Source organism: Lithobates pipiens, unplaced genomic scaffold (genome assembly GCF_037356315.1).
Source record: "Lithobates pipiens isolate NorthernLeopardFrog02 unplaced genomic scaffold, aLitPip1_a1.2 Scaffold_28, whole genome shotgun sequence".
NCBI classification, from domain to species: Eukaryota; Metazoa; Chordata; class Amphibia; order Anura; family Ranidae; genus Lithobates; species Lithobates pipiens.
The window spans coordinates 192,490,589-192,504,579 of record NW_027507789.1 but is presented as its reverse complement, the minus strand read 5'-3'; the positions used below and the strand labels follow the sequence as shown (position 1 = coordinate 192,504,579).

General features: G+C 46.3%; 1 protein-coding gene across 1 annotated transcript in view; it reads left to right on the top strand.

The window, feature by feature from the left end:
• The first annotated feature begins 5,518 nt into the window (after positions 1–5,518).
• Positions 5,519–13,991, top strand: part of MAP3K3 (mitogen-activated protein kinase kinase kinase 3) — a 48,949-nt gene continuing 40,476 nt past the window's right edge. Inside the window, 1 exon segment of the mRNA XM_077460204.1 lies at positions 5,519–5,713. Coding sequence (XP_077316330.1) covers positions 5,710–5,713 — 4 coding nt within the window. The 5' untranslated portion in view covers positions 5,519–5,709.

Genomic DNA, 13,991 nt, shown 5'->3' with positions numbered 1-13,991 from the left:
TCAAAGTATTTTCTTGTACCGATTTATCTAGTGTTTTGCCTTTGTCAGTGTTATCAGCTTCACTGCATGTGATGTCACATGGGGTGTAGGAGGAAGCTCTGAGTGATTATGAAGTCTCCTGGGATTTCAGTGGTGTGCCCTAGGAAGTCCTGATAATAGATAGACAAATGCACAGAGTGTGCCATAAATCATGGGAGATCTGGGCATGCTCAGTGACGTCATTCTAAAGAACAAAAAGGATTACAACAATACTAAGTAAGTAAGGAGATATCTACAAGCAGTGTTCATTAGAGTTTTTTTATGCTGATTTACATGGGACAAAGTTGTGGGGGAGAGTTTACAACCACTTTAAGAGCTAAAGGCTTAAAGCGGGGTTCCACCCTAAAGTGGAACTTCCGCTGATCGGAACCCTCCCCCCCTCCGGTGTCACAATTGGCACCTTTCAGGGGGGAGGGGGCTGCAGATACCTGTCAAAGACAGGTATTTACACCCACTTACGGGCATAGACTCCCGTGGGAGTCTATGCCTCTTCCTGTCCTGCTGCGCTGTCTGCTGGGACACACACGGGTCCCAGAGACAGCACGGACAATTGCGCTGCGCGACTCGCGCGTGCGCAGTAGGGAACCGGGAAGTGAAGCTGATTCGCTTCACTTCCTGATTCCCTCACCTAGAATGGTGGTGGCAGCAGCTGAGAGCCGAGCGATCGATCGGCCTCGGCTGCCGGCATCGCTGGACCCGGGACAGGTGAGTGTCCATTTATTAAAAGTCAGCAGCTGTAGTATTTATAGCTGCTGGCTTTTAACATTTTTTTTCCCCAGTACAGTCCCGCTTTAAGGTTATCTTTTTGTAGTAGCATTTTAGGAGTGTTAGTATTTTATTAGTGTTTTTGCAGTAGAAGGGGGGGAAGCTCACAAAAAATGCTATTAGTAGCTTTTAGGGTTGTTTCTGCTGGAAAAACTCTCCAAGAAACTCTACAAAAACCAATTTTTTGTTTTTTGTGTCTAAATGCTGAATGTCAACAAATGCTAACAGCCTAAAGCAGTGGTCTTCAAACTGCAGCCCAGGGGCCGTCTGTGGACCTTTGCTTCCCTTTATCTGGCCCTTGGGGTACTATTCCTCCAACTGACACCAATGATAGGGCACCATTCCCCCTACTGACATCATCGATGGGGCACTATTCCTCCCATTGTAACCAATGATGGAGCACTGATGCTGAGGCATTTCTACTCCCCCTGGACACAGTCTGCCACCCCCCCCCCCCCCCCCCACAAAGCCTGAAGGATAGAAAACTGGCTCCTTGCTAAGAAAACGTTAAAATACCCCTGGCCTAAAGTAATGTACATGGACACATAGGTTAACACTATTTGGCTTCTAGGAGCAGAAAAAAAATGCTAATAGCTTCTAGGAGCTTAAAACGAATGACCTGCAACTATAGACTGGGAGTGAGTTCCCTCACCCTTCATTAAAACTTTAAATCAATGTGTCGCTTTTTTCATCATTCTGTTTAAAGTGTGTGCATTTTTATATTATCCTTTAAAACTGTGATGTAAGGTGAAACTCCCAACAAAAATTACCCTGTGTGCTTTTGCTTTTTTCCATGCATTGACCTGCTTTACCGTAAACAGGAGCTCCAGTCTACCCACAAAAAATTTAAAGTCAGCATCTACAAATACTGTAGCTGCTGACTTCTAAAATAAGGACACTTACCTGTCCAGGGGTCCTGCGATGTCAGCACCTGAGCCGATTCTTCACAACCAGCGCTAAACGCTTAAACCTGTACATTGTGATGTGCTACAGTAAAGGTCTTCCTTCCTTTTTTTTTTTTTTTTTTTTTTTTTTTATTGTACAGTTTTGATGTGATTCCATTCAATATGAAGAGTAACACACATATACCTCATGTCTGTGCACTGTTAAAGCGTAAGTCCCAAAAATTATTATTATTTTTTTTAAAATAAGGACACTTGCCTGTCTAGAGAGCCCGCGATGTCGGCATCCGAGGCCGAACCGTCCCTCAGTCCTTGGATGCTGCCGCCGCCATCTTTCGTAAGGGAATCAGGAAATGAAGCCTTGCGGCTTCACTTCCCGGGTTCCCTACTGTGCATGCGCAATCTGAATGGTCCCTGCTGTCTCTGGGACCCGTGCATTTCCCAGCAGACAACGCGGTGGGACAGGAAGAGGTGTAGACTCGTGTGGGAGTCTATGCCTGGAAGTGGGTGCAAATACCTGTCTTAGACAAATATCTACACCCGCTGAAAGGTGGCAAATGTGACACCGGAGGGGGGAGGGTTCCGAAAAGCGGAGGTTCCATTTTTGTGTGAACCTCCACTTTAATAAGCATTGCAATCCCAGTTTTAATGCACATTATTGCGATGCATGGTGTGAACTGAGCCTTAAAAACCAAATACTTTTGGTGAGGGAAAAAGAAACCCATCCCCTCTCTGGGTAATGTATTTATATTGCAGAGAATTTGGAAAGTGGAACTTTACCCATAAGTTGATGGGGGGGAAAAAAAATATATATATATATATATTCTATTCTTTAGCAAGGAACATACATTCACATTGTGTGTGTGCTGCAAATTGTCTCCAGCATTGCTGCTGTTTCTTTCTGCTGGAGGCTGCCATTTTGCTGAAGCCCAGAGCCCCTGAGTAATAGTAAATCGGGAAGCAGAACTAAACCCATCAATTTAAAGTGATTTTAAAGGCAGATTGTTTTTTATATTAATGCATTCTATGCTTTCAGATAAAAAAAACCTTGTGTCCCTCAGCCCCCCTAATGCTTACCTGAGCCACATCTCTATCCAGCAATCTTGCACGAGAGACTTGGCTGCCCATGGCTCTCCTCCTCATTGGCTCTTGCTACTGTCAATCTCTAAGTCAGTGAGCCAATGAGGCGAGAGAGAGGGTACAGGGCCTAGCAGGGGCACAGTATATGAATGAACACAGAGCTGCAGCTCGGCTTGGGTGCCCCCATAGCAAGCTGCTTGCTATGGGGGCACTCTTTGGGAGGGAGGGGCCAGGAGAGCAGAAGAGGGACCCAAAAAAGGGGAGGATCTGGGCTACTCTGTGCAAATCCACTGTACAGAGGAGGTAAATATAACATGTTTAAGCAAAAAAAAAAGAGACTTTTAGTATCACTTTAACAGTTTAAAAAAAAACAGTACTGTTCTCTTGATCCCCAGGATTGCTAATTGTCACATTTGCTTGTTTCTCTAACCGAACTGTCATACCATCAAATAGCTGCTGTCATAACTGATCATGTGCAGGACCATGACAGTTGCAGATCAAATGGAAGCAGCTTCCTTGGCTGTAAGGATAGGAGAGTTTAATTCCACTTTAAGGCAGATCGACCTCTACAAATTCAGCAGTAAAACAAGGGTGCACACACCGCTTCAGGCAAAAATGGACACAATCCAAGGTGCTAATCCCGGCTCTTCACTGTAGGCAATATCGAGAAGAGAATAAAAGATTGATCGCACACTTGAATCCAGAAGATGCTGTTGAGATTTCTTTATTGTCACGAGCCAGACAAAATTGCATGATGATCAGTTGATGCGTTTCACACTAAAAGAACCGTGCTTGTTCACAAGTTATTTTTATGTGAAACGCATCAACTGATCATCATTGCAATTTTGTCTGGCTTGTGACAATAAAGAAATCTCTACAGCATCTTCTGGATTCAAGTGTGCGATCAATCTTTTCTTCTCTTCTGCAAATTTAGCAGTGCCTAAAATTGGGAGCAACTGAGCATGTGCAGAGCAGGGTGAGACAATGGGGGTTGTTTACGAAAGGCAAATCCACTTTGCGCTATAAGTGCAAGGTGCACTTGGAAGTGCAGTCACTGTAAATCTAAGGGGTAGATTTAAAATGAGGGGAAGCTCTGCAGATTTTTATCATCCAATCATGTGCAAGCTAAAATGCTGTTTTTTATTTTCCTTGCATGTCCCCCTCAGATCTACAGCGACTTTACTTCCAAGTACAATTTCAAGTGCACTTTGCACCTGTAGTTTGCATTTGTAGTGCAAAGTGGATTTGCCTTTCGCTCACAAAACATCCATAGAAAGTGCAGTCCGGCAACTCGACAGCTTCTCCATAGAAAATATTTATTTAAGCATTACAGAAATAACGTCATCCAAAAATACTGATGCGTTTCGGCCTTAGGCCTTCATCAAAAGCATTTTGATGAAGGCCTAAGGCCGAAATGTGTCAGAATTTTTGGATGGTGTTATTGCTGTAATGCTTAAATATTTTCTATTGAGAAGCTGTTGAGTTGCCTCCTTGTACTTTCTATGGATCTTTTAATAGCAAGCTATTGCTGCTCCAGGCTCTGAAAGGATCCCAACCACATTGTGGGGATCCACCCAGGTGCCTGTTTGACAGCTGGCTCCAGCTCTCGGTGTGGCCGAGAGTCAAAGCCAGTTGTGCCCGCCCCTTCTTCTTCCCGATGCTCCAGTGTGCGCTGGAAGGGCAAAGTGGAGAGCAGTGACTGACTGGCAATGCTCTCCGCTCAGAGCGAACCAAGAACTGTGCGATCGGTTGCCATGTTATTGCTCAGTTCTGGCTCTTAGAGCACAGAGGTGAGTAATAAAGGATTATTTTTATTATTTTAAACCCCAGAATTCATAGGCAAAATGTTATCTGTTTTGGATGGAGTTGGTAAGGATCTTTTATTTTTTTGGGTCCCATTTGGAGATTTTCATGCATTTCCTGTCCTGAAGCGACAACAGGAAGTAAGATGAAATGTCTACAAAGGGAAGGTAATACCCCTCCTAGAGTAGCTGTACTACCGCCCTTCTCAAAAGTAATCTGTGGTGTATTGCTGTTAAGGAGGTGATTAACAGGTGGTGTTATGTTGCCTTCTACCTGCCTGCTTTAACCCTAAATCTGCCACAGCCACGTGCATTGCATGTGTTTGTAGCGTGGCTCCATTCACTCTAATAGGTCGCGTTTGGCTACTGTACTGAATGTGACATGCTGTTTAGCTTTCGCCATGACGCGTATCATTGCTTGTTCAGGTAGGTGGTCTGGGGTGGTACAACTGCAACACAGCTGCATGATGTTAGTGCTCCTAGTTTGCAGTGATCTGTGACAACAATGTAAGGATTTCTAGTTTTCAGCACTTGGAAACAATAGGAAGATGAGGGATTATCTGATGGCTTGTACCAGCAGTGACATTGTGCAGAAGCTGCATGCCAGCCAATCAGAAGTCCTCTTTCATTAGCCTGACCATAGTAACATTAGATAGCTGCTGTTCTGTTTAGCGCTGTGTGCTATTGTTTTAGCAGACTATGGTACAGTAATACATCAGTTCTGTAGGGATGAGTACAGACACTTGTGTGAACACTGAAACCAGCCTGCTGCGGGCTGCTATTGCTTTGTTATTTCTATAGCAACCCAGGCTCCTCCCACCGCCTGAGACAGCTGTCAGAGAAAGCGCCTGTGCGTAAGGACGTTCCCGTATACGTACACCGGTGCTCTCCCATTGGCCACCGCTTGTCCCGCCCTGAGATGACTGACAGCTCGACCTACGAGTGTGAAGTGAAGGTCTACGCATGCGTGAGGCCTGGGGAGCCCCGAAGACCGAGGAGACCCGGATATGAGGTGACCGGAGCCGCCCGCGGGCTGACAGGGGACCCGAGAACAAGGGACGGAGAGCCAGCCGGGGCTGGAGGACAAGCGGGACACCGGGAGACGCACGGACACCGCCGCCATGGGTGAGTGCAGGAACCTGGAGGAACACGGAGTACAGCTCTGAGCCTGACACTCCACACAACACTCTACATTATACCGCTGTGTACAGAGCCATGTATTCTATGTACAGAGCCATGTATTCTATGTACAGAGCCATGTATTATATTACTATATATATATATATACAGAGCCATGTATTCTATGTACAGAGTCATGTATTATATTACTCTATCTCTATCTCTATCTCTATATATATATATATATATATACAGAGCCATGTATTCTACTAATATATATACAGAGCCATGTATTCTATTACTATATACACAGCCATGTATTATACCACTAAACACAGAGCCATGTATAGAGATAGCGCTCTGCATTATACTGCTCTGTACAGAGTTGTGATTGTGTTCTTTTGCACTGACAATTCCCCTCATTACTGCTCTACACAGTGTTTGGCTGGCGCGCTGTGTTTTTAGCCTAGGGTGTTTGGCTGGCGCGCTGTGTTTTTAGCCTAGGGTGTTTGGCTGGCGCACGGTGCACTGTTTGGATTGAGAGGCGTGCACTGTGTTTGGCTGGAGAGCGGTGCACTGTGTTTGGCTGGCGCGCGGTGCACGTTGTTTGGCTGGCGCGCTGTGTTTTTAGTGCACTGTGATTGGCTGGCGCGCGGTGCACGGTGTTTGGCTTGAGAGGCGTGCACTGTTTTTGGCTTGAGAGGCGTGCACGGAGTTTGGCTGGCACGCAGTGTTTGGTGCACGGTGTTTGGCTGTCGTGCACTGTGTTTGGCTGTCGTGCACTGTGTTTGGCTGTCGTGCACTGTGTTTGGCTGGCGCGCGGTGCACTGTGTTTGGCTGGCGCGCGGTGCACTGTTTGGCTTGAGAGGTGTGCACGGTGTTTGGCGCACTGTTTGGCTGGAGAGCGGTGCACTGTGTTTGGCTGGAGCATGGTGTTTGGCTGGCGCGCAGTGCACATTTGGCTGGCACGCTGTGTTTTTAGTGCACTGTGATTGGCTGGCGTGCGGTGCACGGTGTTTGGCTTGAGAGGCGTGCACTGTGTTTGGCTTGAGAGGCATGCACGGTGTTTGGCTGGCACGCGGTGTTTGGTGCACGGTGTTTGGCTGGCGTGTGGTGTTTGGCTGTCGTGCACTGTGGCTGGCGCGCGGTGCACTGTGTTTGGCTTGAGAGGCGTGCACTGTGTTTGGCTGGCGCGCGGTGTACTGTTTGGCTTGAGAGGCGTGTACGGTGTTTGGCTGGCGCGCTGTGCACTTTGGTTTGAGAGACGTGCACTGTTTGGCACACGGTGCACTGTTTGGCTTGAGAGTGGCGTGCACGATGTTTGGCTGGCACGCGGTGTTTGGCATACGGTGTTTGGCTGGCGCACTGTGCACTGTGTTTGGCTGGCGTGCGGTGCACTGTTTGGCTTGAGAGGTGTGCATGGTGTTTGGCTGGCACGCGGTGTTTGGCGCACTGTTTGGGGAGCATGTTGTTTGGCTGGCGCGCGGTGCACGTTGTTTGGCTGGCACGCGGTGCACGTTGTTTGGCTGGCGCGCTGTGTTTTTAGTGCACTGTGTTTGGCTTGAGAGGCATGCATGGTGTTTGGCTGGCACGCACTGTTTGGTGCACGGTGTTTGGCCGTCGTGCACTGTGGCTGGCACGCGGTGCACTGTGTTTTGGCTTGAGAGGCGTGCACTGTGTTTGGCTGGCGCGCGGTGTACTGTTTGGCTTGAGAGGCGTGCACGGTGTTTGGCTGGCGCACTGTTTGGTTTGAGAGACATGCACAATGTTTGGCTGGCACGCGGTGTTTGGCACACTGTGTTTGGCTGGCGCGCTGTGCACTGTTTGGTTTGAGAGATGTGCACTGTGTTTGGCGTGCGGTGCACTGTTTGGCTTGAGAGGCGTGCATGGTGTTTGGCTGGTGCTTAGTGCACTGTTTGGCTAGAGAGGCGTGCACGGTGTTTGGCTGGCGTGTGGTGCACTGTTTCGCGCGCTGTGCACGGTTTTGCTTGAGAGGTGTGTGCCAAAAACTGGCTGCCGCTCTGTGCACTGTGTTTTGACTTGAGAGGTGTGCACTGTTTGGCTTGAGAGGCGTGCATTGTGTTTGGCTGGCACGCTGTGCACTGTTTGGCTGGTGCATGGTGTGTGGCTGGCACGCCGTGCACTGTTTTTGGCTTGGCTGGTGCACTTTTAGGAGATTGCAGAGATGAGTACTGGGGAGCACTGCTCTATGGACAGCTCCCCTGAGATCTCTGCATGTTGCAGTATGTGAGTCCTGTAGAAGGCTGTGCTCTGCACTGAAGTAGCCCTGTGTATGATGCTGGACTCTGCAGTGTTCCACTGACTGCATTCTATGATGTGACCCAGTATATCCATGTAGGGGGCTGTGCTGTGGGCTGAGAGGTCAGTGTAGGTCATTGGTGTCAGTGGGAAGAATAGCATCCCGTCATTGGTGTCAGTGGGAAGAATAGTGCCATGTGGTCCAGATAAAGGTAAGCAAAGAGCTGCAGTTTGGAGACCGCTGCTCTAAACCAACAGTGCTTTTCATAGTGCAGATTTCTTCATGGGTAGGACCCTAATTTCAGTGCTGTGTCCTATTGGAAGCCGCTGTCGGCAGTGTGCCGGGCACTGGCAGGTCCCCTCCCGGCAGTGTGTCGGGCACTGTCTTTGTGACACTGTAATGCTCTGGCTGAGCTGTATGGTGTTTGTGGCTGGGCTCAGTGTAGCGGACAATGTTTTGCTCATTTAGGGTTCTGCATTGAACTGAATTGTGCTCATTTCTGTGCCAGTCCGGGTGTGCATGACACTGATCTGCACTGGTGAAGTGTGAGCGCTGAACCCTGTATAATGCTCTGCAGTCATCTGTTCATACACAGAGCTCTACTCTAGCACTTCTTCAGCTGTTGTGTGGTGCTGTGCATGGTCTTGTGAAGTGTGCAGATGACCCCATCAGAGCTGTACACACCAGGTTGTACACGCTGTGTGATGACTGCACTGTATCGGGGACACATCTATAGCCTAGAACAGCTGCAGGAAAAAGGCCAGGAGTGTGCCTGTAGCAGCCAGTCCAATCCCAGCTGTCATTTTTCTCTTACAATGAGCGGAGGCCTCCTGTTGCTATGACATCACTTCCACTTTTCCTTTTTCCTACACTTTTTTAGCGTATGCTCCAGCCCTGTGTTGCTTAAAGTCTCTACCTGTGACACTGCAAATGTTTAGTGGCTTTTTTCTTTGGCCTAGGATTTCTGGTACTGATCAATTTGCTGCCAATTTGTTTTTCTCTAACTGTGCCCAGGGCAGGAAAGCCCATCAGGGCCTGTATGTATAATACATGGAGGCTATGTCTGTTTTCTCCAGCATTCACAATCCGCTTTCGTGCCGTGTATACGTGCTGCTCATGTCTGTGTGGTTACATTGTACGTTGTGTTCACACGTTACTGCTCTAGTTGTAGTTATTTATTGTGTAGTACAAGGCCTGACACATTTTCTTTATATCCAGGAACCAGTTTATTTTATTTTTTGGTAACAAAGCTTTATTTTCAGTGACAAAACACCTTCTCTTATGTAGCCTGATGTGTATCTTTACAGATGCTGCACAACACTGGGTACCCACCTCCTGCCATTACAGGAGCACGCTCTCTCTGATTCAAAGACCATGAATACATTGTCTCCAGTTTCTACGGTGCCCAGCTCAGTGCCATGACAATGGGGTAGATGGCGTACCACACATCTGCAATCTGTGAATCTTGGAGAGATGTTGCTGTGGCACTTAAGCCACTGATGCCCACTCGATCTCTCTGAAGATCTCTGTTTCAAATGCTGCATACTGGCTGTGCGCCACCTACCCCAGTGCCATGATGCTGAGCTCATCACCCGGATTCTAGGGATAAATTGTAAAACATGTATGGAGGCAGCCATTGCTGAGCTCTGGACATGTATGGTTTGTTTCTTTCCGAATTGAAATTCTGACAAATATTTCATTATCCAATACAATCGTAACATATTTAAACGATTCGAAATAAATTCAAAATAACAAAAACAATTTTGGACAAAATGCGAATAGTTTTCGAATCGAATGTAAATTTCCAAAGGGAAAAAAAAAAAAAAAGAATAGAGTAAAACAGAATATAATAAAATGGAAAATAAAGGGATAGAGTAGATGGGGATAATAGAACAGAATAAAAATAAAATTAGAATGTAACCATCTTCTGAAATTCAAATAAAGTATAACCAATTTGAAAATATAACCAATATAACCAATTTGAATTTCAAATAGAATAAACAATGGACTAGAAAGAATATAACCGTTTTTCCCGAAATTTGAATTTTCTAATAGAAAAGAACAGAATAGAAAAAACACAACCATCTTTCAAATTTCGAATACAATACATTTTTGATTTAGAATATAATTCGATTGGAGTTTGAAATGATGAATCTTCCAACTTTAGCTGAATTGAGTTTTAATTCAACCAAATCTGGAAAATGTGAATCTCTTTGAATTCAGATAAACTAAATTCATGTAAATAACAAAACAAAACTTTTTTTTTTTTTTTTTTTTTTTTTTATGCACACGTCTACTTGGCTCCGTTTTGAAAAATGCTAGTTGCTAGGCTTCCTGTGCCCTGTACACAGAGCGAAGGCAATCTGGCTCCTGGGGATCACCCTGAATGACGCAAGCATTAATGGCAGCCTCCATGTTTCTGTACAGCAGGCTCCCTGTAGTGGGAGTTGAGTGAAGTTGGTGCCATGTGAACAGGCCAGCTGTGTGTGCCAGGGTCAGACAGGCTGGCAGGCAGGGGAATTCCCTCCTTGCACTCCTCTGGGAATTTGGACCGGCTCTCCAGCATCTCTATGAACTGCTCCTACCTCCCAGCGCCTCCTCCTCCCAGCTCAGCCTCTCCTCCAGCCAATTGAGTAGGGACCTCTGGTACCCACTGACTCCAAGGCCCAAAGGTTGAGCCTTGGAGTTAGATGGTTCTTTCTCCATATTCTCCACTGTTATTCAAACGATGGACAATTTTTTTTCTTTTTTTTTAAACCACAAATCCATTGTTGAGCATACCCACAATTCTAGATTGTACCAGAAATCCCTGTGCTATTTACAGCTTTCAGAATGGCGGTGGTCTGATTCCTGGAGGAGGGGTGAATGCGGAGCCGTTGCCTGTAGCGTCCGCTTTCTCTTTTCCTGCAGCGGCTCATTGGCTGCTGTAGGAAACATCTCCACATCTCCTGCAGGTTTTTATACAATGGCTTTGCATAGCTTTCGGACCCCTTTCTCACGTGCGGATTGTTTGTTTTTCATTCATCCGTTGATGGATGAAAAACGGACATCAATGCATCTTTACAGAAAAACAGATTAACATTTACATCCGTTCTTTGGAACGTATCAAAGCCCTAGTTTTCTTCCACTAAAAAACGGATTGGATGAAAAACGTATGTAAAACAATTCATTTTTGCATGAAAAAATGGCTTTGGGACTCGCGTGGTTAAAGTGATTGTAAAGTCTTGTTGTGGTTGTTGTTAAAATAATAAACATGTTTTACTTGCCTGTTCTGTGCAATGGGTTTGTACAGATGTGCCCCCAAGGAAAACCGCTTTCAGGCCTCATGCACATTGGATTTTTTGGGATGTTTTTACAGCAGCTGTTTTTGGCAGTAGAAGCCTTTTTTTTTTTTTTCTACAGTCATTAAACTCTCCAGCATGTTATCCTATGTGTTTATGTACACATAGGTTATCAGCAGTTTTGGGCAGCAGCGTTTTTTGAGCAGTAAAAAAAAAACCTAGTGGGTTCTGGGAGACGTTTTTTCAGCTGCAAAAACGCTCTAACGCTGATAAATGCTCAAAAACTTCGCTCACCAGCATTTTTATAATGTTTTTGATCCATTGAAAAAAAAATTCTTGTTGAAAAACTCACAAAAAAAAATGTTGAAAAACTCACTGAAAAGCTACTGTTTTTTTTTTTTTTTTTTTTTTTTTTTATAATATTATTTTAATGTCCAGTGTGCATGAGGCCTCAATGAGGGGTACCTGAGCTGCTGTTCTGTGTCCATTCATACATAGAGCTGCAGTTCTGCCCCGCCCCCTCTCTGTCCTCATTGGCTCACTGGCTTTGATTGGCGGGAGCCAGTGGGGAGGGAGAAACCCAGCAGAGCCGAGGCTCCCATGCACAGTGCTGGATCGAGAGTGGGTTTAGGTGAATATTAAGGGGGGGGGGGGGGATGCTGCACAGAGAAGGTGTGTTTTTTTTTTTTTTTTTTTTTTTTTTTTTTTTTTTAACCTTCGTGCATAGAATGCTAGAAGGTCAAAAAAACTCAAGCCTTTAGAGCAGAGGTCTCAAACTGGCGGCCCTCCAGCTGCTGCGAAACTACAAGTCCCATAAGGCATTGCAAGGCTGACTGTTACAAGCATAGGCATGATGGGACCTGTAGTTTAGCAACAGCTGGAGGGCCGCCAGTTTGAGCCCCCTGCTTTAGAACCACTTTAAAGGGGTTGTAAAGTCTCATCGTTTTTCACCTAATGCATTAAGGTGAAAAACCTTCTGTGGTGCAGCTGCCCTCTGAGCCCCCCTTTTTCTTACCTGAACCCGATTATTCCAGTGACATGCGCGAGCACACCGGCCCCAGCTGCTGTCTCAGGTCCTCATTGGATAAATTGATAGCAGCAGGAGCCATTGGTTCCCGCTGCTGTCAATCAAATCCAGTGACACGGGGGTGAGGCCGAGTCCTGCTGCCTTTGTCAATGGATTCAGCAGCGGGACTCAGTGAGTGCGCTAGGATTGGTGCCCCCAGGGAAAACTGCTTTCTGTGGGGGCACCCGATGAGGAGGAGGAGCCGCCAGGAGCACCACTGAAAAGGAGGTTCGGGGCTGCTCTGTGCAAAACCCTTGCACAGAGCAGGTATAAGGCCCCTTTCACACGGGACGGATCAGTAATGATCCGCCCCGCGATGATCCGCTTGCTCAGCGGGGATCACTCCGTTGTCCCCGCTGAGCCGGCGGCGGACAGGGCGGTCTCCGCACACTGTGCAGGGACCGCCCTGTCCGCTCTCTGCTCTCCTCTATGGGGGATCGGATGAACACGGACCGTCTGTCCGTGTTCATCAGATCCGCTCTGCAGACGGACTGAAAAATAGGATTTTCCTCCGTCTGTAGAATCGGACAGTAGCGGAGGCGGACGATATCGGGTGTCTGTGGATGTTCATCCCCAGACACCCGCTATCCCATAGGAATGCATGTATGTCCGTGTTTCATCCGCAAACGGATGGATGAAATACGGACATATCGTCCGCATGTGTGAAAGGGGTCTTACAAGTTTGTTATTTTGAAAAAAACAAACCTTTACAATCACTTTAAGAACTGGAGGATGTAAAAAACGGATGAAAAATGTATTTCTTTTTTTTCTTTGAATAAACGTGACTGAACCGATGAAAGGAAAGGTGTGAAAGGGCCCTTTATCCCAGATATTTCCCTGAAGTCTTGTCCTACAGGTCTGGACAAATCCTAGGGTCATGGTAGGCGATCCTCCAAGAATTTTATAGCTGGATCATTGTTGGAGTCAGTAAAGGTGATTTATGAAAGGTAAATAGACTGTTCACTTTGCAAATTAGAGCTTGGTGAATGTGGTGAAATTCCACTTTCCAAAGAATGCCCAAATGGCACTTTTTTTTTTTCGTTTTTCTTTTATGAGATTGGTCAAAGTCAGCAGAGCTTCACCTCATTCGCTAAGCTCTGAGGAAAATTCCCTTGCAGAGTGAAGGGCCCACGTGGCCCTTTGTACCCACACTTCTGGTTTTATATGTGTACTGTGCTCGGTGTCAGGCTCTGTAGATGTTGCTCGTAGCTGTGTGAGGCTTGAAATTTCCCTTGCTGTGCCACTTCCTTCCCTTGTTCTTTGTCACATCCATTTGGAACTGTATGAACCTTAATCCTCTGACATTTGGCACTTGTTATAAAAATAGAAGCCTTCACAATTCTGTGTGTTTCAGATTTGTCTAGTGGTGTGTTTTAGGACCAGGTAAAATGGAGTTATTCGTTAGTTTTAATGTTTCTATAGAGCTGTATTTACATGTCTGGTAAAAGTCTTATATCCCGAGGTTTGTCACAACATCTATCAAGTGTCTTATTCCAGGTACCGTAGTTTTAATTGGCCACTAATGAAGTATCTCATATCATTGTGTTAGTGCTGGGTTTGTATAGGATGGAAAGATGGTGCTTGGAGGCTTTGGGTCAGGGATAGGCAATCTCGGCACTCCAGCTGTTGTGGAACTACAAGTCTTATGGGGCATTGCAAGACTCTGACAGCCAGAGA